This window comes from Rhyacophila brunnea, unplaced genomic scaffold (genome assembly GCF_057557595.1).
Source record: "Rhyacophila brunnea isolate RB1 unplaced genomic scaffold, BYU_Rbru_1.0 scaffold_24, whole genome shotgun sequence".
Classification (NCBI taxonomy): Eukaryota; Metazoa; Arthropoda; class Insecta; order Trichoptera; family Rhyacophilidae; genus Rhyacophila; species Rhyacophila brunnea.
Window position 1 is genome coordinate 28638736 of NW_028232904.1, and position 26849 is coordinate 28665584.

Consider the following 26849-nt stretch of genomic DNA (forward strand, 5'->3'; position numbering starts at 1 on the left):
AAGTGTAACACATCAAAAAAGGTCGTGCGTAAATCATTTCAAGTGTATTATTAAAATAATCATAAGTAAACTTACAATTATGGAGAAACACAAATATCAGTAGATTTCTTGAATTTCGAAAAAAAATCAAAATTTAGTAAGTATATAGTCAAAAAATATCAGTAGATCTACTACATTTTCAGTAGACATGGCAACACTGCTAACAGTGACCATGCTGAACATGTGCGCCTAGTATGCTAAAACATTACTCAAATAATATCGGCTGTGCTACACGCTTGGTCTAGACGAGAGCTACAATGTGTATGCCAAATTCCACTGAAAAAAAGTTCTTTTGATTTACACCACCACCGACTGTAGTCGTTCTTTTCGCCGGATGTTTATCGTCGATTTTTGGTTTTTTAATATTGAGGTTCCAAAATATTAATTGAAAATGGACAACAAAAAGTATTATTGCATCTTATACACAAACATACTCAACACAACACAGCCTAATTTCTCGTTTATCGGTATTTTGTCTATTGCACTCACCCTGAAACGAGCCCTCAGGCGAGGATATTTGGAGGGCCCCTACCTACCTACAAATTGTGTTTTAGTTCAAATTAAGGGTACTTATACCATGAATTATTAGCGATTTTTAATACATCTACTTTAATAATTGAGCTGTCGAGTATCGACACATAATAATCAGAAAATATAATGCACAATTATATAATTTAAAATGTTCATGGGCATGAAGTATAATAGCGTCGCAAGCGACTTTTTTACTATTAAAGCTAATTTATGATGTGTGTTTATCTCACTTATCTGGTCAACCCGACACACCGGGCCCCCAGGCTAGAGCCCTGTCAGCCCCCCAGCCATGACCTACACCACTCCGGAATTCGGGTGGACACCGAGAATTTTTTGACAGTTCCATTAGGGATTGGGTTTCTAAAAACACCAGACATTAGTGTTTTGAAATTTTTGTGTTAGAAATTAAAATCTAAAAAAAAATTCTAAAAAGGGTGCTGGAGAATTACAATTACATCATTTTTTGCCATCATTTTTTATAGTTTATTGGCTTTCAATTTCAATGTTTAAAATCATTCTGATAATTTTTATGTTTGGGGGGTGCCAGGGCACCTTGCCCCCCCCCCCCTGGGTGCGCCACTGCGTTCTACTACTTTTTTTTTATCACACTGGAGTTAATGATGTTTATTAGGTTATCTACCTTGCATCTAAAGTTCTACAATACTGCTTTCCAAAAATATAATTATTAGGCATATTTTTAATTACGATTAATTTTGAAAAAAGTTATATTTTATTTATAAGACATGGGTAAATATGTCCTTCTAATCCAGTGATTCTCAACCGAGTTCGCCCTGTCAGGGACAGTGTTGGCCCCTTCTGAGAAAATATATTATACTTAACGGCTCACATGCTCAGCATGGGTCAAAATGGGGGTTTTATGCTATTTTCAGAGCATAACCCTGGACATTCCTTAAACGTTGTAGATAATTTATGTATATACTTTTGAAGCCTTTACACTTTAAACAGTTGACTGCATAAAGTATTTTTATTACATGAACTACCTAGTATTCTTTTAAACCTCTCGCTCTAATGTTTTAAAATATAGTCATATTCAAGTACATCCATGTGCAGTGGTGTTAAGATTTTTTATATTTATTAATTTTATGTTTAATATAAATTCATGAAAGCTATTTGCTAAATAATAAATTGTTTAACTGCCTGGATTCATTTGGAAAATTAAGGTTTTATTATCGTAATAGATTCTTGGGTTTCCATCGCGTGTACTTCTTCCTTCTTTCCTCAACCCCGGTGTCGTCCTACGCCCATGATGCCCGAGTGGTAACGAGTCACCCTATAATGTCGCGGGTCTGACAAATTCACATGTTTTTCAACGTGGATAAGTTTGGATCAAGAGAATGCACCTAATAGGTTGAGTAAGTAGCTAACATCCATTTCTCGTAAAAACAAAAATCTGGTAGGTACCTACTACAACCTCCATTCAATGGAGGCCCATATGACCGAACAAGGTGATGTAATGTAATTTAATAGCATTTAAAAAAATCTATATTATTTTCCTTATGTTTTATTTGTTATTTTCATCATGTTCGACCCTAAGAGGATCATATTAATATCGGCCTCCACAGAGTGCAGATTTTTATTTTTTTTATGAGAAATGAATGTTAGCCACTTGCTCAACCTATTACACTCGATCCTTATGTTTACATCATTCGTACCTACCTACCGATTTGACAAGAAATACATTTTTTCGTTGATACGTAGATATCGCACACTGAGATCTATAGGGTCATAACTGCAAATTATTACAAGATAAAAAGAACTTTTTTTATATACAACGTTTTTAAATTTTCTGTTGAATCATATAAACTTGGCTTGACTTGCTTAAACGATCAAAAAATTGTATTTGATTGAAATAATACTGAAATGTCATTTTGACACGCATATTGATTTCCATAGTAACGCACGTAGATATATATTAATAATTTCCTAGCAACCAATAATAGTGGATTGAATTACGGATTTCTTCTGAAATAACTTTTCATAGAAAACAGAATTAACTGAAAATGAATTCAATCCTACTTAAAGATGGCTAAAAGTATTAAAAGAATCCATTGGCATCGTGTTCTGATATATTCTAAAAGTTTCAAATGTCTAGCTAGTCGGGAAACGAAAAGTTTAGTTAAAAATTGATTGCAAGATTTGTACTGGATAAACAACCACCGGACAAACAAGAATACGAGCTAAGAAAAACGTGGTAAAATAAAAGAACTCTCTTATCATTGGAACTTAAACATGCATAATTAAATCATGATTTACGTGTGCATATTTAAATGCTCACCAAGTATTAAATAACATACCTTAAAAAGAAATAATATTATGAAATATATTTTTTAAAAGTACCTACCTATAATAACCTTCTATTTATTTTCGAATTTCATTCTATTGCGTGGCGCCCAGTTGTCCTGGCGCCGAATCATCCAAGACCCATAATCGTATTTATTAAGAGCTGCAGATATTTCATACAGTTTTGAAGGACCCTTTCCTAAGTTTATGACGAAACGAGTGCCTCATAATATTATTATGGTTCGTGTAAAACCGCTCTCTGTATGCCCGAAAGTAAAATATCCGACAACTTATAGGTACAAGTCTAGGGAATCCAATCCCGACCCAAAATTTTGATCCCGGGATTTCGGGATTACAATTTGACAATCCCGGGATTGGCATTTTTTCCATAGTTAATATAAAAAAAATATATTATACAAATAACAATGATAAAATCGATCAAAAATAAATCTAGTTAAATTTATACTATTTAAGACATTTATTGTTAATATTGTGTACGTTCAATCTTGGAAATACATAGGTTTAATGGAGCAAATAATATTGAATTATAAAAAATAACAGTTTTATTTATTTATGAAAGGATAACAAATAAATTACAATTTCAATTAAAATAAAAAATAACATATTGTGTTGAAAAGTATCTAATTAAAACATTATTCTGAATAATATGCCCGAAGTAATGTCCAGAATAGTAATATTTTCTGGTAGTGCGCAATGGTTTACTTTCTATAAAAAGAAGACAGCTTAGGTGTAAATGGCTGAAACGTCTAACTAAATGTCTCTTCATTTATTTATTATATTTTTAAAATTCACGTTACGGATGTTACCTGCATCGTACATATTAATTGAATACGTGTATTAATTAAGGGTCTAAGTACCAAAAAGTAGTATTGCCTGTAGTTACAAAATACCGAGTCATTGCAGTAAAATTTCATGAAGCAGACCTTTTGAAAAATGTGGTTTTACAGTGTGAAGCAATCACGGCAGCTTCTATAATTTTAGGTATTAAGAACTCGCAAGTGTCAACACATCATCGTCAGCCATTTTATAGTGAATGCCGTTGACCACTGCAGTGCTATTTACACAATTATAAATAAAACACGCCAACAGACTTATAACGTCGACATGTTTAAATATTTTGCTGTATTTTTTTGACTTGCTTGAGGCACTTAGACCATAGTTGAAGTTATTGGCGTTGGTATGTAGAATATTTTTCTATAAAAATGTCAGTTTTTATCTTTTTGGTACTTAGCGCCTTAATTAATACACGTATTCTTATTATGTTGAATTATTAATTTATGTTAAACTATTTACAAATCTGAACGATTTTCATTTATAAAATTTCGTACAATTAATATTGGTTTAGTGTTTAAATAATATATAATGGTACTGTTCGGTTATACGGAATACAGCGGAAAACGCATTTTGAAAATAGCCGATAAACTGGATTATTTGTTAGGTTAACCTAACCAAACCTAACCTAACCTAACCCAACTTAAGCTAACCTAAACTAACCCAAACCAACAAATAATCCAGTTTATCGGCTATTTTCAAAATGCGTTTTCCGCTGTATTCCGTATAACCGAACAGTACCATAGTTAATTATAAATTATTAGCAAGTGCAGGTAGCTACATCTAAAAAAATATTGGAGAAATTCCATGACGTCGGTTAGTAATCAAAGTAATAGTAAATAGTTACCTACTTTGATTTAAGAGACAAAAATCGATTGCCAAAGTAGCTTGATTTGGAAGAGCACTGATGGTAGGTATTAAAATTGACTAATAGTTACAATTTGTCGCAATTAGTATGTCACCTCGTAGCATAGTGGTAATGCACGGATCAGGGCGTAAACCTGGGAGATACGGAGTTCGATTCCCCGTCGGGTTGGCTTACTTTTTTTCAAAAAAGATTTTTTCTATTGGTTATAATAATATATTCTCTCAGAAAGTGTTTTTCAAAATTATATATTTACATAATATATTATATGAGATTGCTGTTTCTGATAGTAAAGACTTAATGAATGGGTTAGAGAGATTTAAAATATTAAAGCAAATCATGGTTTATGTCTAAGCATAAATGTAATTAGTCAGCCAGATATGAATCTGCCGTAAAACGTGTGGAATTACTTTGTTAAAAGTGCGAAACATTGTTTTTTCCAATCTTTCTCATTTTTATTGATTTATGTGAAGAAATAAAATGAATTGGCAACTTACGCATGGGTAATAAATCAAACTTCATTCAAACTCAGTTTATTTCTAATGTGTTTTTATTTGTTATTAAAAGTATTTTATCTGTTATATTTTCGTTTTTATTTTATTTTCCGTAAAAATTGATAAAAAAATCAATCCCAAAAGTTTCGGGATTATGTTTACCAATCCCGGGATTCATAGGTATCGAAAATAGCTCGGGATCCCGGGATATGAATCCCTGGGTACAACACAACAAAAATACATTCAGATACTCAACAAAGTGCATCTTCACAGAATCTAAACTAATTAATTACAGTATTTTGCAGCAGTATGTATTCCCGTTAACAAATGAAATTCTTTCCTGGACAAAGGACCGAAAATAATCACAAGGATGTATTTATACACACTTCAGTCATTCAAAAGAATGTGCTCATCAACTTATAATCGTACTGTTACCAACAAAAGAACTTTTGGAATTCCGTAAAATATATTATAATATAATAATATATACAATAAAATTGTTAATCGCCAGTGCCGTTTCCATGAAATACCTAGGTACTCAAGGAGTAGGTATAGACAGTCTATAGCAGGGGCGGGCAAACTTTTTGGATGGAGGGCCAAATTCAAGAATTCAAAATGAGCGGCGGGCCGCAAGTAAAATACCATTTTTAGATATACACTATTTATTATCACGAAAAATAAACATTACAAAAAAATTAATGAGAAGAATGAAAGTGTTGTACATTTTTTCAAATTCAGGTGTTAATTTTGTGGTTGGTATTTTCAAAACTCCTTATAAATGGGCATCGGAGATATTTGATCGTAAAGAATTTTTATTGAGGTTCATGATCGAAAATGTTTCACATATATAGGTTGATTCAAAAACAACGAACATTTTCCTTGCATAATCTTTAAGTTGTTCGAATTTGTCTGAATTAAGGGCATTGTAAAATTTGGATATATCTTCACGACGATGCAATTCTCTTAAATCAGTGTCACACTGCAGACCAATAATCTCAAGTTGTAGCTCTGTCAGTACACTATCAATATCTATTGAAAATGGATAGCGTACTGTTGCTAAACTTGTCTCAATTTTTCGGAAGTCACCAAATCTTTGTAAAAAATCGTCATTTAGAGCTTTAATAATTTTACCATATTCTTCAAATTTATATTCTGGTACATTCAGCAACTTCAAAGTTGGAAAGTGGTACACGTTCTTATTCGATATTTGTCGAAGGAACAACTTGAGTTTTAATTGAAATCCATTCAAACTCTCACCATATCGTGGGCATATATTTTTTTTTCCTTGCAACGCAGAGTTAAAAGTATTTAAATGTGTCACGATGTTCAACATAGAAAATAGTGGTTACATAGTGTGAGACGAGACGCAAGGAAGACATACTGAGATAATACATTAACGAAACAACAAATTCTTCAAATTTTAATCTATTGTCAATATTTTTTAAAAAAATATAAAAAAGTTATTCGTTATCAGAAGTAGAATTAATGATGGCGGGCCGCAAAAAAATACCTGGCGGGCCGCAGTTTGCCCTACCCTGGTCTATAGGTACTCCAAGTGATTCATAAACTTTTTGTTTGGCGAAACACTTAAATTTAATATAATATATAAGTATCGCGACTTCTATATTTTTTTAACACCACAACAGGCCTAGCCGTCTAATGACAGTAGTGTAGTTTAACAGTAGCTTATTTGAAGCGCCTAGTTTCAAAACCCCCTAAAACGATTTTACGTACCTAGTCCTGAGAAAAACGATTTTAGGTAGTTTTGAGAAAAATGAGAAAAACTCATATCTACTAAATCTGTGAACTTTGTGTAGGTATTTATTATTTAATTAGTAGATACATTTTAAAGAATCTAAAGAGTATTTTGGCTTATCAATTTTAGGGGTATTTGAAAAGCAAACTCAACCATTTTAGCGGGTTTTGAAATTTACCCTAATTTTTGATCGTTTTTGACGTTTTTTAAAGTTCAATCTTTGGCAAAAGGTAACAAAAATATCCATAAAACCGGAGCTTTTGAAACTAAGCGCTTCATTTAGTAATAGAAGTGAAACAATCACAACGGCTTTGGGAAAATCACATGAATATAGGTATTGGATCCTCACCGGATCGAACCCGGAGCTTCTGGATGGAAGGCCGGCGCTTACTCTTAACAGTGTTAGCATACTACCAAAAAGGTTTCAACATGACGTAGAGCCTTCTGAATTCCCGCGGAACCCTGTTGGGAATCACTGATAGAGATAGATAACCGTCGTGTAGACCAGAGGTTTTGAAAGTGTGTGCCATGGCGAATCGTAAAGGCCGGTTTCAGACGGGACACGGTGTCGCGCTAGTATATAATAAGGAGGCCTTTGTATTCGAATAAAAGGGTCTTTGTAATATGTTTATGAACGCCCCGATCTAATGAGTCAAAGCTTGTATGGTACACTTTTCCGTCGGCCGCTACATTCTCATCCGCAGCCATTTTTATGTTCTAATTTATATCGCGAAATTATGCGTTGACTCATTAGCTCTAGGCGTTCATAAACATAATACAAAGGCCCCTTTGTTCTAATACAAAGGCCTCCTTATTATATACGAGCGCGACACCGGTGTCCCATCTGAAACGGGGGAAAGCCTACAGAAGGCGACGAGACGACAGCGCGCGTGTCAATTTATCGAACGGTGCGACCACTTACCAAAATACAATGTGTGAATGGTCGCACGGGTCGCTTACTTTAACGTCAACGCTACTCACCTATCTGTTTTGTCATTGATTCGATTCTCCATGGTCTGTTTCTAGATATAAATGTAATAAAAAAAATATAGCGTCGATATACTTTCCAAGATAATGAAATGCAAATATTTCACTGTTTCGTTATTAATTAATTGTAATGGGCAGTACGGTGAGCGTCTGCTTTTTGTGTGCGCTAAGCAATGCATCGTAAAACCTTCCATTCCTCACCTCGCCATGCGACCATCTGTGGGCTTTATGTCTAATATTCTGTCTGTTGTCAAAATTTTAACGTAGTACATTTATTAAACTGATCTCTCTTTATTGCTGACATTACACACAGAGATTTCCTTTTGAGATCCCCGGGGGTCCAGCGGCTAGCTCAGGTGTCCATCGAACCCCGGAATCACAAAAAAAAGGAATTCAAACGGTTGGAGTGTAAATAAAACACGGTCTTTCGTGCTCGTCACGTGGTCTTCTTATATTTTACATTTTCTTTAAACGTTTACATATTTTGTTTTAACAATAAGTTTCGCAGGTCCTATCCTATCGGAAAGGGGACGCTTACTAATTACTTTTTTCTTTTTCAAACTTCGCGTACCCACGCCATTCCAGCAAAAAGGACTCTCGTGATTGGCCAAATTTTATCGCGTGATCTTTGATTCGGCGAATCACGAGCCTGACCCTGGCGCAGGCGCGTCGAAATTTGGACGTTGCCGACAAGCGCGGCAAAATTTATTATATTTAAATACTTATATTTAGTCTTAAAATTATCGCTTTCATCCATCATCATTTATACTTTTTAAATTAAATTAAATTTATCTTAATTACACCTCCGCCCAATATGTCATTTTCACACACCGGACGAAGGCCCTTACTTATAAATAAAAAATACTTACGTGGTTGAGCAAGGAATCAGATTAGATGTTTTATGAAGCCGTTTCTAGAGGTCAGGGTTACGTTTCGACTTGAGCTACTAAATGATTATTTTACACCGGGAGAAGCCCGCCTGTAACAGGGGTGTATCACTTTCCTGTCTGCTGTACATTAAAGGGTGCTGGCAATTTTCAATAGAGGGACGGTATGGACATGGGGATATTATGTGGAGAAAGGTGCAGGTAACGCACAACCGTCGGTGCGGCAGATAAGGTAGGGTGAGGAATGGGGAGTGTACAACGGAGTATAGGTACACATGTAGCGGTCCTTATGTGTAGATGCAGTTATGCGGATGGCATAGGGTAACCGGACAAAACAGAACATGACAAAGCAGAACAGCCAGGGGAAAAATTAATTTTTGTGGAATCTATAGGTTAGGTTAGGTCATTATTTTGTTATACCTAGTCACCCAATCATTTTGAACATATTATATTGATTAAGATGAGATATCCTAAGCTTGCCGGCAACACCGAGTTAAATCCCGTTTATTTGAGGCTTTCTAGCGATTAAATTTATATTTTTCCTGAAAGGTCATAGTTATATTTATCGTTGTTCTGTTTTGTCATTTTCTGTTTTGTCATGTTCTGTTTTGTCACTGTTCTGTTTTATTTATGATGATAACGCATTCCCTTTGCATGCAGAGTCTCACTCTGAAGTCATTAGTCAACCACTTAGATTTAAAATAGCTTTCATGTTTTGAATGGTTTACATCAATATTGACATTTTGACTGATTTGATTTATTTACACCGGCCAAGTGTGATGTGATTTGAAGCCATTAAACGTAGTAAACATTTCAAAAATCAATCACTATTCCTTCTGTTAATACAATAGACCAGAGGTAGTCAACCTTTTTATACCTACCGCCCACTTTTTTTCTATGTTAGTAGTATAATTTTGTAACCGCTCACCGGTTCCACAATAATGGTGATTTATAAAATATGGAAGTAACTTCACTTTGTAAAATTTATAAAGCAGAGTTACAGCAAGTTAAAGCATATAATAATAATTACTTCCCAAATACTTTATGTCAGACTTTCGCTAAGTTTGACAGAAAAAATCTTTATAAAACAACTAACTATCTATAAGTAATTAAATCTATCTTTTTACTTTTATACTTTGCATACATAGAAGCATGAAGTCTGATGAAATTACATACATTTAATTAATTCAATTATTAATGAGATCCCTGAGGCTGATGCTGCGAAACTAAATACTGGATATCTGGCTCAATTTTACTGCTATTATTATAGCGCCATTTAGTTTCACTTACGTAAAGTGAACTAAACTTATGCGAGGGCGATACAGATAGTATATTTTCTGAAATTAAATTTGCCACGGGGAATTTGATGAGAACATAATGAGAATGTTTTTGAAACACCTATCGCCCACCATGCAAGCTGGAATGCCCACTTGTGGGAGGTAGGGCTCAGGTTGACAACCCCTGCAATATTCTTTAATATCTTTAGGATTCTGAATTCTCTGCAAATATCTTTAGGATTCAGTAAACGCCTAATTAGACCAGCGGACTGGCAGACCCAACCAGATTCAACGATCGTCGTGCGCAATCGTCGACTTTAAATAGCAATTACACGGAATGATTCCGCTATCAACTCACTCGTGTTGGCGCTTGATTGAATCGGTCCATAATATCGTGTCTGGAAACTTGTACGTATGCAGTTCGCCGTATCACACTTCACCATGAAATGTTGTATCGGAAATATACGGTAAAACCGTCCAACCCAAGGCCTGAACAAAATCGATGCATAAGTGCGAGTGAGAAAGTATTCGGCACCCTTATAATCTCTGCGACACGCACTAGAATAAAATAAAAGGTTTACAAATGTGTAGAAGATTTTGTTGTCAGCGTAGCCACCAAATCTTAGTTTTTTGCTTAACTAAGCGTCGATAACCTGCGAGCGCGTGTTGCTAAAATTGCTATTTTTTGTGTTAAACTTAAAGTCAATGGTAAATATTTTTAGTTAATTAAGTAGAAAAGATGGTTCTGTGTGTTGTATTAGAATGTAGTAGCCGTACTGATAAGTAAGAAGATGGTATTACGTTTCATAGGTAAGTTGATACATGTTCGTGATAATTTATTTGTATATTATTATATATTTTGATATCAGGTGACTGTGTTTCTTTAAAATAACCTAAATTATGGATATTTTTACCTAATGGTTGCATTTTGACCGCTTAAAAATACTATATAACGTAAAAGATAGAAAAATATATTTTAATTCTGAGCATCTAGTGCGAGCACTAGCGAAATGGTCTCGAACATTTGTATACGAATGCGTTCGCTCGCCCACAAACCAAACGCACGGCACGAAGCTTCATTTAGCAATGCAATAGGTGGCGTCTAAGGTCCAACCTCTTTGGGTCGTATAGTACTGACATAAAATTCATGTCTAAATAAAACATGGCTTTTGTCGGTTTACACTTTACAGGAAGCCAGCAGTAAACAAATTTTGAAAAAAACCAGAATAATAAATTCACGAATTTTGCCTAAATCAGCCATGGAAATTTAATTAATGTTCATATTGATATCTGATAAAATTGGCGACCGTATAGTACACGGTCATCTCTTTTCGATAGAAAGCTCACGGCGAACTGTGCCACAGTGAAATGTTTTACGTACAATTTACATGTAATCATTTTAAATCACTAAAAAATACCAGATATAATATGGTCCAATCACAACCCATAATAACCATTTTTCTATTTAAATAAAACAATGTATTTTGTAACGCAAAATTTTATTTAAGGGGGGACATGCTCGTCGAAGGTCAAAATTGAGTTTTTATTGTATTTTCAAACCATGATCCTGGACACTCCTTAAACGTTGTAGATAATCTATTTATATAATTTTGAAGCCTTATTATCCTTTATAGTTATTTTAAACATTTGATGACTGCATAAAGTATTTTTGTTACATAAAATAGTATTCTTTTAAACCTCTCGCTCTAATGTTTTAGAATATAGTCATATTTCGGTACATAACTGTGCAGTGGTGTTAAGATTTTTTACATTTATTAATTTTTAAACGCATTTATAAAACCATTAGCATAATTTATTGCGAGATAATTTTTGTAAAATATTCACGATAAAAAATTATATTGATAATCACTGTGATCCCAAATTTGACAAGAATTAGGCATTTTATTATTCAAAAAATCGGCAAGATTAACACATTTGAAGATGATTCTAAAGGTATTTATTATGAGCTATGTCCTTGACGATTCAAGTGTGATAAACATCTTATGAATAATGATTGCTTTATAATAATTATTGACCTAAGAATAAGGTAGTGTTTTTTTGAAATACGCCATTTCTTTTATCATTCCCCAGTGGTTAAGCTACAACATACGGCCGTAGCCATAAATTGACAAACTATAATTAAAGTAGGGAGTGAAATGATATTAACGCGCGTGTTTGAACATGTACTAGTTTTGGTTTATTTTAGGCACGATAAAACTGTGCACACTTTTTCATTCATACTTATTTGTTTTCGTTGGATTAAAAATACATTTAACACATATTTTTGGTTCATTTCTTTAATTTATTAAGCCCTGCCTAACCAAATTATAATAATTAAAAAATATTATTCAATATATAAAATATTCAAAGTTATGTAGGATTTAATTGCATAATTTTAGATATTTTATAGAGATGAGGATTTTTTAACTATTATCTAATATGGTTACGTTTTCTCAGGGTTCAATTGAATTTTAAAAACTAACCAACACCATCTGTAAATTGTAGTCTTATTTCAATGAAAACAAATACGTATGTCTGAAAAAGTTTAAATCTAAATAGCCTACCCCAACCATCGCCACTACTAGGTAGATATGCGCGGTCTTCATCTGCAACACCGGTTCAACGTTCTTGGAAGGTTTGATTTATGGCTGTGCGGCAGACGAGGCGAGTTTTGATGTCAGAGCCGTCTAATCGGTGTAAAATAATAATACATGTACAAACACAATTACAGTCAAGGAAAATTTATTGTTTGAGTTATGAGGCAAAATGTTTATCTACGATTTTATGTTATCAGTGATTATTGTTATCTAAGTATATAGACATTACTGACACCAGAGATAATCAAATCTCTACATACAATAGGATAAGGTTATTATTGTCATTTGTATACAAATTATGCACAAGGTGTTGGCAATTAAAAAAATTACTGTCTATTATGGCAAGACTTCAAAAGATTGCATTATGCAGTTGTTTAACTAAAGATAATAATTATTCTATTACCAACATGTCATGGTTGCAATTTTATACAGCTGTATCTAAGCATAACAGACGAACGCGGGAGTCAGCGGTATACATTTGTATGAAAAACACTGGGCGGGGGGTTATCATTCCGCTGATCATCATAATATAATGGTTAGGCTGTTAGTTCAAGGATTTTTAAGTATGTTTTTTACACTTTAACGGTAGAGTAAATCTGACTGATGTATAACGAAGAGGCATCATAATCAATTGGAATATCGTAAAACAAAAAACTTGACAGCCAAAAGTGCTATTAAATACTCCTTTTTGTAGCCATGGTAAATATGATAATTTTTGAGAACATTTAATATACTAGGTAGATTGTTTTGATTTTGAGTCGGCCGGCCAACCGTGTAAATTGCTCGAATCTTATATAATTATTAATTTAACAATAAAAAAAGAAAATCACCCGTTGACACTTAGATTTATTACATTGTGCATTTGACACATCAAAAACAAGTTATAACAAGTACGGTAGTGTTTAAACTATTTCATTTCACGTCGCCTTGGTAAACACCCACAATGCCTATAGCGTCGTAGGTCCCAGGTTCGAATCCTAGGTCTGGCTAGTACACATATTATTATTCAATTTGTTCAACAAGTGACTGACATCCATTCATTTTAAAAACGTAAATCTGTTAATACAAACCTCCACTCCGTGGAGGCCCATATAATCCTATTTGGATCGGACATGGTCGGAATGAAAATGATACTTTATAGTACGGGTGTACCTTTTGCCAAACAAACTGACACGCGCCACTTACCACCCATGTCTATACCGGAGATGGACGATGATTCAGGACTTTTCGTATGAGCTCAAAGCATAACAACCCAATTTAAATACAAAACAATACATTGCATTTTTAAGTGTCATAGACAGACAGATAGTCTGAGTGATATAAAATCATTGGCATTCAATACAAATCAGCCATATATACATATATATATTTTCTATGAATATCTATCTATATAATAATATCTAGTATACTTAGGCACTAATTATCTAACGGCACTACGGTCTTAACAAATTAATAATGATATTGTGACCTGTATATAGTGGTCGACATATTGTCTTCACTGTCAACTAGGGAACTAAAATCTTTAACTCTTTCACTGAACCTGCGGAAAAAAATTAACTACACCACACAGACTTAATTTGATGTTAACCGATTTTCATGACCTGTCCAAACCTGACATATAGCACCGTATAACGACGTCATGCCTCGTTTACGCTTGACGAGACAGTCAGCACTTTTACGTGTAAACAGTTATTATCACAATAGTTTAAAATACACACTATTGGTGCAAGTAAATCCATGCACGTGTACAGGCTCTAAAAGACTATAATATTATGCAATACAAAATTAAGCCATAAATGCCATCTTTTTCTAAACCTTCAACTTAGGTATTAAGAAGAAAATCGGTACAGTTCGGTTATGAGGAATACAGTGGAAACACACATTTTGAAAATACACGATATACTGGATTATTCGTTAGTTTAGGTTAGGTTAGGTTAACCTAACAAATAATTCAGTATATCGGCTATTTTCAAAATATGTTTTCCACTGTATTCCTCATAACCGAACTGTACCAGAAAATCTATCAATGGTTTAGTGCAAAGATATTGTATGTCCAGTTTTGTATGTTATGAGAAAATTGAATTTTAAGATTCCAGATGATTGAGAAATGGACATAATTATGTGTTTGAAAGATACAATATTCTCCCAATATCCTACTTGGATGTAGAATATTTTTACAGCATAAAGATATGATATCTTTACACTTATCCAACGCTTTGTTATTTTGAAATAGTCATGAATTAAACACCATTGAATTTTGTCATGTGCATGTGCAATATTTAACAAGAAACAACACTTTACAGTGTCGGCTAAAATGTCACTTAGTCTATAAATGCATAATGCTGCGCATCAATGCTTATAAGTACACGACATAAGTGTCTTCTAGATTTTCATCTAAAAAATCATTTATTCTCTCTGGCATTTGTCTATTTATTATGTCACCTGTCTTTTATATGCTCACAGAATCTACATTTTAAAATTAATCAAGAATAATTATGATTAACTGATATTCAGATGACAATCATCAAATTATCAGTACCTACTAGAAGTGAGTTGGAAATACTGTCACCAGTTTGTGTACTCAAGTATCGGATGAAACTACCCATACTCATGTACAGTACGTGTGGCCCAATAAACTTGTGATATTGAGTCTCGCTCGCTAGTTGGTAAACTTTCAACACTATTGACATTAAATGCGCGCGAGCGAGATAGCACTTGAATACAATTATATTTTAATTCATTAGTCTATGCATGCCAATGACATCATCTTATGTATGAACAATAGGTCATAAATTTTCTGTAGCAGCATATTCCCTCAGAAATGTGGTGGGGTCACTGAGGTGACAAGTTTAAAATAAAAAAAATCATTGTTATTCATTTTATGTTAACAAGAATATTACAACATTAACAACTGATAAATTTTAAATGTGTTTAAAATTTTATAATAAATGGGACATTTCGAAAAGCCCAGCTAAGTGTATTTTTAGCGATTCTATTGAAGTCGATATTTCAAATACTTATATGGAGTTAAGTTTTAGTTCCAGTTGAGTATGAGACTTATGTCGCATACGCACGCCAAACTCTCTATATAGTATTCCAAATACTAGTAAGTATTTTGGAACAAGTTTTGATACTAAGTATTTTTTTATACTGGTAGTAAGTATACTTAGTCTTCAAAATCGACCAGTTTTCCTACCTCTAGTACCTACCAATTATTAACAATTCAAATATACATTTGATTTCAATTTACATATGCATACTAAGGTCATAATTGTACATTTCAGCTGATTTCATTCAAGATTAAGGCAATATTTTTATTGCTGTTGTAAATCTAATTAACAATCATTCTAAATTTTATAGTTCTAATTTAATTCTCTGGACTATCCGTAGAGTACGAGACAATATTAAAAATATCTTTCTGGACAATGCGTGTACTACCTATATACTGCAGTGATTAAGTAATTCATTTTCTGGACAAATTGTGAATTACTGTAGTTGTTTATAATAAATATTACTGCTACATACATTGATTGAGTACACCATAGGATCATCGTTCTGGTTAATCTGTAAACTATTCTTATACCTGATATGGAGTGCCATTTACTACAATCTAATGTGCAATTAGCTTTCAATTTTATTTTGACAATTACCAAATTTCAGGTTAGTTTTAATTAACCAAAGGAAAAAATAGGAGTAATAAACATAATAATATTATAATTAATGTTTTTTAATTAAATACAAATACGTGTCAAACGAAAGAAAGAATCAATATAAAAGTTTATAAAAATAAGAAAAAAATATTTCTAAGTATGATTAACTTAATCTTATTTAAATTCATTACATAATATAAACTATAATTATTATATAACCATGTAGAAAAACAAATCTGGAATCACAAGTAAATCTATATAACAAGAAAAAAATTATAAAATTAGTTACAATTAAACATGATTCAATAATTTTAACATTGTTTCTAAAAAAAAATCATGAACATATCAGTTCAATATGATTTAACTCTTTTTTGTCATCTTATATTATGAAAATGGGACAATTCAAAAGCGTGGAAGATAAAAGACAACCACATAAGAGAGTATGTATCAAAAACAGAGACTTGATTTTCTTCTGTAGAACATTTCTATACCCTTTCAATCAGTGGCGAGGGGTGGAGGTAGGCTGGTAAGATCGGACATAAACTTAGATATTTTATAGATAGACAAATTTTTTTGGCTATTTATCTATTGTTTGGTTTACGCAGCGTTTAATTGAATTTTAAAAACTAACCTACACAATCTGCAATCTGTATTTTTAATTCAATGAACGTATGACCGACAAAGTTTAATGTGCACGATTTATGTCAGATCCAGCCCACCTCCACCCTTCGCCACTGCTTTTAACAACCTTATTTATTTCTCTGGATTCGAGATCAAAACTTTAATCTTATAATCCTGGGATTGCAATTTCTAGTAGGTTACCAAATACGATACTATAATGGTTGCTGCCAAAAGTTGGTATGTCAATAATTTAGGTACCTATTTAGAGTGAACAACGGATTATGCGTCTATATATAAATATGTACTTATGCTAGAAAAAAAAATCATCCGATATAATATATGATATGCACATATAACACAAAGAAATTAGCATTATGTCCGATTTAAGAGGGCATGTCAAGCTTTGAAATTGCAATTAGGTACAGTAAAAACAAAACAATAATGTAGTCGGTCGATAGTGTGCGTGCGTGCGTATGGGGAGCCGTGATAAATACCTGGGAGCCGATGACCGCGTATTCGTACGTATACGTACATATACAATCGACGAACCGCATCATTGTTTCGTTTTTACTGTACCTACTCCATAACATGATTTTGAAACTTACCAACTTTTGGTGGTGACCCCACGATTCAACTATTGATAATTGAAATGGTGTACAAATTGACTAATGATGTCGTTGAAAACAAACATAGTTTTTATTTATTTATTTTCAATATATAATAATAAAAAAATATTGGAAGATAATATCGTCACTGTTCTGGCAGAAGACACTAATTCGAAAAAATGACCTATTGAGTTAGTACCAAAATGTTCCTTATTTCAAACTTTATCGTCTGTAAACCTTCTTAATAAATAAACAGTCTTTATTTTAAAGTCATCCTATTTACGACTACTTAATAAAGTCACGTGATAGACCATTATTTCAAACATTTTAACAACTTCAAAGTCAAATTACTCAAAACTAGTATTCTCCAGTTTGTGTGTTCTGCCAGAACAGAGACGATATATTCTTGGTACAACTTTCATTTATTGTAATCTTTTAAATTCAAACCGGTTTCGGCTGTCAAAGAAGCACTTTAATCATTTGAATGGCTTTTATATAATTATTATGCAGTTGATCAAGTGACACTGTGAAAATTGATATTTTGGTAATTGTGCCGCAGATGCCGTGATGAGCTTTTATAATTTTTTTTTTACGAAAACAGTTTATTCTATGTAGACAATTATAATAAATACCGTTTTCTGTCGGCGCATAGGTTTTTCGATCCAATATTGGATTTTGATGCATCATTATCACAAACTAAGATTATATTAGGTAATATTGGGTTGGGGTAGATTAGATTAGTTTAGGTTAGGTTTGGTCTAAAATGAAAGTTATAAAATCTCATGACGGCAGCTGCGGCACATTTACCGAGATTTTTAATAATATACAATAGGGCACTGCCTTCTAAAGCTTAACTAAGGCCATATTATACAAAGTTTTGCACGAGAACTCTGTTGATAAAAAAAATATATCATGTTTTATTTACCATCGCTAAATTTTATGAAATTATTATTTTTAAAAACCAATTTTGATAAATATACAGTAAGCCAGTATTTTATTACCGGTAATAAACACACTTAGATTCAGTCCATCAATGATATAAGCAAATGCAAATGGCTGTTAATATAATCTAGATGTTTATTATTCTGGTCGCAATATTAGTAAACATCTGCACCTAAGTAGGTAGCCACAATTATTAATAATTTTGAATTTTGGTTTAAGTACAGGCATTTCAATTTTCAACAGATTACTTTGAACAAGACAAACAACTTATTTCGCATTCTTCAACCTTTGGTCAAGAAACTCAATAACCTTTGGCCAAATCTCATCCGACGTATTACCAGGAAACTCATGAAGGATACCCTTAGATTTATAAAACTCAGCAACCGGCTCGTTCATCTCTTTATAGATGGTAAGTCTCTTCAAAACGGCTTCCGGCTTATCGTCAGGCCTCTGAATTAAGTCCTCTCCGGTCACATCGTCCTTCCCGGAAACTTTTGGTGCGTTAAAATCAGTATTGTACACTCTGCCTGACGCCAGATGGATCCAACGTCCCTTCACACGCTCAATTATCACTTCAAAAGGCACTTTTAAATCCAAAGCGAAGTCTACGGTTTGATTTTTCCATAGTTGCTCAGCCTGTGATGCTGTTCTAGGAAAACCATCAAGTAACCAATGATTATCAGCCTCAGCGAGGACTCCGCTCATGAATTTAATCATCACATCATCGGGAACCAAGACACCTTCGTTAATATATTTCTTAACCTCCAAACCGAGAGCAGTTTTATTCTGAATGTGAGACCGCAGCTTGTCACCGCTTGAGATATGTGCACACCCGTATTTCTTCACGATTCGACTTGATATTGTGCCCTTGCCGGAAGCGGGGGCGCCTAGAATCAGCCCCCTGAAGAGACCGGCTTTAGAAGACATTGTGAATTTTCTCACGGAAAACGGCGTACAAAAAGCGATAATTACACCAAATAATGCTAGGTTTATAAAAATATAGACCATTAAAGATCAATCGCACTTTGAACCTTTCCGCATTGCTTTATCGCGCGCGATACGTACCTATAACAATAATAATCAATGTCATGTTATAGATTACGATGGCCCAAAACAATTACTGTCACGTGATTGATTATTTATCGATTTTGATAGCGGAATAGGCACTGAATTGCATCTTGTTTCGAATACTAGCGCACAATAACTATGCGTTACCGTATGTTATATAATATTTTACATAATGACATCGCTAAGAGCACCGCTAGCCGTAGCGGCAATTATAAGTTCGAATTTTGGCACTCTGTGACACTAGCGCAGCGGTGAGCTGTCAAACGTCGCTGTAATATAAATAATTATAGTCTATGGTCGCGGTGGTTGTCCATTTTGTTTTTTAGGCGATTAGACATAAATCATTTAAGGCCATGCAAAAATTGAATATATCACTTAAGCCTATTGCCGGCCAGTTTATCAAAATGATATTTATTATTAGTCTGGTTTAAAAACTTTAGCTTTTCTTTGTCTATTGCATGTTCTCTACTTAACTTTACTATTTATAATTATTGCACTTCTACTTTACTTTGTATTGTGGCCATGGGCCCCACATCCTGAAGCGGGTCCCCAGGCTAGGATCTTTGGCGGCCCCCCTACCTATTACAATGGCAGTCCGACGCTCTACAGTGGCGTTTTCTAAATGGTGTTGGAAGTCAATAAAAATTCAGTGTATTTTTAGCGATCTATAACACATCTAATTATGGAGTTGTCGAGTATCAACACACAATCTCTTCTTTCTTCTTTCGACCATGTCCGATCTTAATAGGATCATATGGGCCTCCACGGAGTGGAGGTTTGTATTGACAGATTTTTGTTTTTACGAGAAATGGATGTCAGCCACTTGCTCAACCTATTAGGTCCATACAACACACAATAGGTGACCAAAAATTGCATCGCCCAACCATAATTATACCTCTTTTAAAATGGTAATAACCCCGAAGTAAAATAGCGCTGCAGGCGACTCTTTTTACTATTAGAGCAAATTTACGATGTGTGTTTATCTCAATTATGTGGTTGAACCGCCACGCCGCCCCCTCCTGATCCTGGGCCTAGAGCCCTGTCAGCCCCCCATAATTGTGGCCAAATGCTGTTACCTATGTCATAGTATTGTATTTCTGAATAAATACAGGGATAAAATATTTAATCAACTCATGTATCCTTCCCAAGCAATTTATTAAAAAAAAAAAAAATCAATCTTCATTAGGGACTCAAGCAGGGGTACACATAAAGGGGGGGTTTTCCGGTTCTTTCTATCATTATGATCTCATGACTAAGGATTGTGACCCGGATGATTTAGCTATCAAACAGCCTTCTCAATGGATTGACACCTCTCTAAGTATTCTACTACTAGAATGCCATTTGCTAAATCATTAAAATATGATCATATTACGTGGGCAGCTCAAGAAGAATTGATCGACATTAGATCAGATAATTTGCTTGAAGTGGAATTTAATGAAAAAAATATTTGAGAGTTTTGGATAAGGTCACAGCAAGAATATTCGTTTTATATCCGTCTATTACAAAGGCAGAACGGTTACATATAATTCTTTTTGCGCCAACGAGGGTACTTATGTGAAACAGCATGTTCGTTATTACTCATAATAAAAAATAAACACAGGACATGCTGTGCATTAAGATTTTGGAAGATTTCCTCTAAATAATTAGTGAAACTTTACTGTTTGTTTTCACTTTCTTCCAATGAATCCAACGAATAATGGTGTCCCACCTCATAAATACAATTAGAGTAATTTCATATGTAAAGATGTTTTAAAAATGTAAGGAGTGCAATGCACTTGCATGTTGCTAGAGGTGCCGCCTCTGGTGTCCAAATACTAAATAGAAACCAAATTTATTTAGGTTTTTATTATTATTCCAGATGAAAGATGGCACTGGTGATGTTACCGTGCGAGCTGCCGTGGTGGACGTCACTCCAACGACACTTGAAGCATCTTTTACTAGCATCATCAACTCAAAAGCTCGTCGATGGAATGCAAAAAATACACGAAATGTGCAAGTAAGTGTATTTTTTTCTTTATACATAACCCCAAAGCTTTACAAAACTCATCAGGCCCAAGGCATATTGTAGTTATGGGCTTTATTAAAAATAAAGATGAAAGCCATATATTATATTTAAAAGTAGGTAAGAAAGTTAAGTCAATATGTGAGAAATTATAATTATTACAGACTAAACTAATAAGCCATAATGTTTAATTTAGCATCAGCATAGACCCTGATGAAGATGAAAAAGATCCGAGCCTGATGAAAGGCTTTGAGGACTATCTGGACAATGAACTAACACCCGCGGAACGGACGCATTTCATGGACCATACCCTCCCGAGCATCATTCACAGAGCACTGCAGTTGAGACATTGGAAACCTCCCAGTGGACTTGTGTTCAGCTTACAGCAACAACGTGAGTAATTTGAACCACTTTTTTCTTTTTCTATCACTGTATGAATATATTCGCCATAAATTTTCAGTCAGAATCACGTCCTGACACTTGGCGTGTTTGAAAGATTGGGTATGATAAAACTAACAGTTTATTTTATTTTTTATAAGGTTTTAGAAAAATATTTTTGTCATTTCTGCGTATCTATTCCATACACAAGATTGCTATAGGCCGCTATCGGCAGCTATCGAGGATAGTTTTTCATTTTTTATATCGAATTATTAGCACTTATTGTAACAATTACAATAAGTTAGTTGTAATTGTTACAATAAATGCTCTAACTTGTTAAAATGTTTTAACAGCACCTCTCTTGGCTGTGTTAAATTTTCCAGCGAGATTGATAGTTTTGACTGTTTAGACGGCTAACTTATTGTAATTTTTACAATAAGCGAGTCGATAAAAAAAATGAAAAACTACTCTCGATAACAGCCTATAGCAGTCTTGTGTATAGAATAGATGTGCTAGAATTTTTTTAGAGTGTTTAATTAGCAGCCAGAGAAAAATTGATATTCTGTATGTTGGCGGATTGAAATAATTGAAACATGACTACTTGTTTTGCAGTTGCCATTTTTGTTTTTCGATTCGAATGACACACAATTGAAATAATATTTGTGATTGATCACCTACCTTGGCAAAATCTGCAAAATGTTTGCTGAATCCGTGAACGTGATAAATAATTACGATTCAATTCCACATTGTGAAGCCATTTGACGATTCATCTCTTATCCAATCATTTTTGGATAACCTGTTAAGCATTTTCACTCATAATTTCCACGTACCGTCATACTATACCCCGTTTACACGTGCATCGATTTATTGTTGACAGTAAGAAAATGTATGGGTAAACATGTATTATCCTGCAGTTGGCAAGATTGCATGCATGAATCAAACAAGTTTGGAAGCTTCTGAATTTTCATGTGACAGTAAATTTTTTTTAATCTGCGCTTGCGCAGTTGAACGATAATGGCGAACCTGCCAGCAAAAAAACGAATTTTCAGGTTGACCGATTTTCAGTAGCTGTCAAATAGTACGAAATAGTACCATATAATGACAACATTGTATCTCGCTCACTCTTAAAGAAAGAATTGGAGAGACAGTCAGCACTTTTACGTGTAAACTGTTATTGTCATAATAGTTTAAAATAAGCACTATTGCCGCCAGTAAATCCATGCACATGTAGAGGCGCTTTTATGCCATGTAAAGTTCTGGCCTGTCCTGTCATTGGTACCTGAGTTCATGATTTATAGCTAGTAATAAATCTTCTGTCTGTCTGACCAAGATAAACAACTGGAATTTATTCTACACTATAGAAAATAAACACAACTCTTCTGAAGAGGATCTCTTTGGTCTTTACTATATTATTTTAAAATAGGTCCAAGGTTGGTTTAAACTTTGAATACGACATTTAAATTTTAGTTTTAACAGGTAAATACCGTAGGATTAACAAAAAGCTTTGTTTTAAAACCATTAAATAAGTTTGTTTTTTTAATGTTTCCAGCTGATCTTACCGAACTAAGTTATGACTTTGTTTCTTCACTATTGGCACATGCATTTTTCTCCACATATCCCAAACGGACATTAAAAACCCATCCAACGCTACAAGACTTCAATTTTACACATTTTTTCAAGAATCTAGACAGGTAATCATATTTTATTTCTTGCTACTACATTATATCGTCGCCCCAAAAGCAATACGGCACTTGTACATAAATTGAGTTTTGAGAAAAACGCATTTTAAGTGTTTTTGGAGTGAAAAAAAATCGTGAAGAGGTTATTACTTAATATTTTGAAATGAAATTTGGAACACATGTGACCTAATTACTCAAGATTGAAATGCAATTTTTTTTTTATAATTTGACAATTTTTGATTTTTAAGAGGTTTTAAGTCACATGTTACCTTTTTCCTATATTCATTTATGAATAGCTTTATCTTCATCTTTTTTGATTTGCGAGCGTCCACTTTACGCTTATTGTGATCTTCCAAAATATTTATTTGGACCTCTTTGCCCGCTGCCAACATGTTTTTAAATTTTTCACAAATTTCACAAGTGCCCATTTTTCTGCAACGAAATTATTTTTTTTTGTACAAAGGCCCTTACTCACTTTTAGATAATTACACCTTTTTCCTATATTATTTTTGTAACATTGCACATAGTTCCTAAAATCGTGTACATGTTACCTTTTTCCTATACTTTTAATGAAGATCAGTTTACAAATACACAAGTAACCTTTATTTTCTTTGCTCAATTGTGAAATCATGGGTTTTGCTTCACAAATGCCGTTTTGCCCATAATGTAGAGAAAAAAATTACGAAGAAAACTGCATTCATAACTCAAAACCGTCAAAATTGCACAAGTGCCCTTTTGCTTTTAGGGCGACGATATTATTCATGTGGGAGTCATGGTGTTGTGGATGAAGAAGTTGAGATTTGGTAGTTGCTCCGATGGATGGAGGAGCGAGTTTTATTTGCAGCGTAAACAGTCGGTACAATAGTATATTACAATACTTATGATACTATTAGACCGGGAACTTATATTCGAGTGACATGTCCAATGAATTATGATCCGCTATTTATTGAAGTACTCACAATCAAAATAATATCTTGAAAAGAATATTTAGGAAATAATTATTATAAATATTGAGTCAGCTACTATATGGAGTTTGCGACATTGGATTATAGCTATATGGAAAAATGGATATCGTGGAAATAATAATTGCAGTAAGCTATTTACAGAGTTTGCCATAATTGGACACTACGGGAAATGGTTGTTAAAGAATTTATAATAATTGTGGTAATGTATTTAATATCGCTGATCAATATGCTGACACGGATTGAGTTGTTTATCCCCATATTCACATATCCAATGGCAGCATCACTGTGATGGGGTATAACCGAATGTTAAAAAAATAGTCTACCAATAAAAGAAACTGTAGAAATTTTTACTTTGGAACGTCTTTGGAACTGTGGATGCATTTAAAACCATAACAACTCGGATAATTTACTATAATTTAATACAGACTAATCACTGACAAAGACTGTCGAATCAATAAGCAATCCATGCAGAGGAACTAATCAACATGTGGCATGTAGCCGTCTGTGTATGCAGCGCACATTGGACATAAGGATCCGACGTTTCTGGCCAATGGTTCAGAGCTAGATATGGTACAGCTGAAGCTATGACGTACATACATTGCCAAAGTAAAAAGACAGTACTTAAAGGACAAGAATTAACCAATAATTAATTGATTTAGAAATTTAGACATATCGATGGCCTAATGTTAACATCCCACAAGTGACTTTTTACAAATTGTGAACTAAATATTTAATAATATCCCGTATCTGACTGTTAATAGCACACAAAATGTTGTAATTATTTAGCATGCCAATAACCAGTAATGTAAAAAGTGGTAAAGCAAAGCACATAATGCCTATTATAATGATAACATCCAATAAAATGTGATATATACCTATAATATAAAGATAATTAGAAATAATTAGAAAGTGACATTTTGAAGCTGAATTCAACACACGTTATGAAACACGCTTGACAGCTTAAAGGCAAGATGCGGGCTATTACAGGTTTATTCATGTGATGTTCAGTTATGGGAAATTACTAAAATGGCTGTATCATTTTTGTTAAAATAACTACAGATACTTACGTAAATTTCGCAGTCGATGGGCAGTATTTTTGTTGTGTTTAGTACATCAAAAAGTCATATAGGTCAGATACGGGGTATTAACATTATTTGACCATTTCCGATCCTAATAAGATCATATGGGCCTCCACAGGGTGGAGGTTTGCATTAACAGATTTTTTTTTACGAGAAATTAACGTCAGCCACTTGCGTAACCTATTAGGTCCATACCCTGACTCAAAACACAAATTGAAAAACAATATGTGTATTTGCCAGACTCAGGATTTGAACCTGGGACCCACAACGCTATAGGCCGATGCTTAACATTAGACCAGGGGTAGTCAACCTTTTTATACCTACTGCCCACTTCTGTATCTCTGTTAGCAGTAAAATTTTCTAACCGCCCACCGGTTCCACAGTAATGACGATTTATAAAGTAGAGAAGTAACTTTACTTTATAAATTTTTTTAAGCAGAGTTACAGCAAGTTAAAGCATTTAATAATAATTACTTCCAAATACTTTCGACTTTCGGTAAGTTTGGCAGAATAAATCCTTATATAACAACTTACTGTAGTTAAATATACCTTTTTATTTATACTTTGCATAGGTACATAGAAGCATGAAATCTGATGACTTTTATGAATTTTATGAAAACATAATGAATATGTTTTTAAAACCCCTACCGCCCACGATGAAAGCTGGTAGGGCCAGGTTGACTACCCCTGCATTAGACCATCAATATATTTCTTTCTTCTTAGCTACCTATCTAATAATATTTACATTATTTTGTGTTGTTTTTCAGACCATATCAAAAAGCCAAATTGAAAAGTTTACTTCACTACTTCGACTGGTTAGAAAAAAATAATAATGAGGGAACTGTTAAAATATCTAGACAGGTAAGCGTTTATAAAATAATAATCTATACTATAATTTGAAGAATATATTTGGATGTGACTATGTAACGTCCTTTGGTTTTTCTTTATACAAATCCACACGCGCAGTCGGATTTCATCAAAATTTGGACAGTAGACGGAGGCCGACGAGCCGGAGTGTGTGGTCAACTACCCTCGATAGCCACCGATAGCAGTCTTGTGTATAGAACAGCTGCGTTGGGTGTGTTAACTTTTAGAGCGAGATAGATAGTTTTGACAGTTTAGACGGCTAACTTATTGTAACAATAATTATAATACCTCAATACATAATTATGATAAACTACCCTTGATAGCGACTGAGCTGATGCGCTGGAGTAAATATCACCCAGATAGTAGCCAACAATAAAGGATCATACAAGTTAAACTAGAATTTTACC

At 33.8% G+C, this 26849-nt stretch overlaps 2 protein-coding genes across 7 annotated transcripts in view; one reads left to right on the forward strand and one right to left on the reverse strand.

The window, feature by feature from the left end:
* LOC147069285 (uncharacterized) overlaps positions 1–26849 on the forward strand; it is a 115658-nt gene that overhangs the window by 63268 nt on the left and 25541 nt on the right. For all 6 annotated transcript variants that reach the window (XM_085950915.1, XM_085950914.1, XM_085950913.1 and 3 more), the window contains exons 3-6: positions 21331–21468; positions 21671–21867; positions 23402–23543; positions 26343–26436. In XM_085950915.1, the coding sequence (XP_085807041.1) occupies positions 21338–21468; positions 21671–21867; positions 23402–23543; positions 26343–26436 (564 nt within the window). In that variant the 5' untranslated portion in view covers positions 21331–21337. The remainder of the gene's footprint in view (positions 1–21330; positions 21469–21670; positions 21868–23401; positions 23544–26342; positions 26437–26849) is intronic.
* Ak3 (Adenylate kinase 3) lies at positions 18060–19748 on the reverse strand. The gene has a single exon (XM_085951375.1). It carries the CDS (start codon positions 19410–19412, stop codon positions 18672–18674), a length of 741 nt encoding a protein of 246 aa, XP_085807501.1. The 5' UTR covers positions 19413–19748; the 3' UTR covers positions 18060–18671.

Bases quoted from the DNA above. Each gene is read 5' to 3' on its own strand.
- Ak3 (XM_085951375.1), bottom strand. From the start codon at position 19,412: ATGGTCTATATTTTTATAAACCTAGCATTATTTGGTGTAATTATCGCT.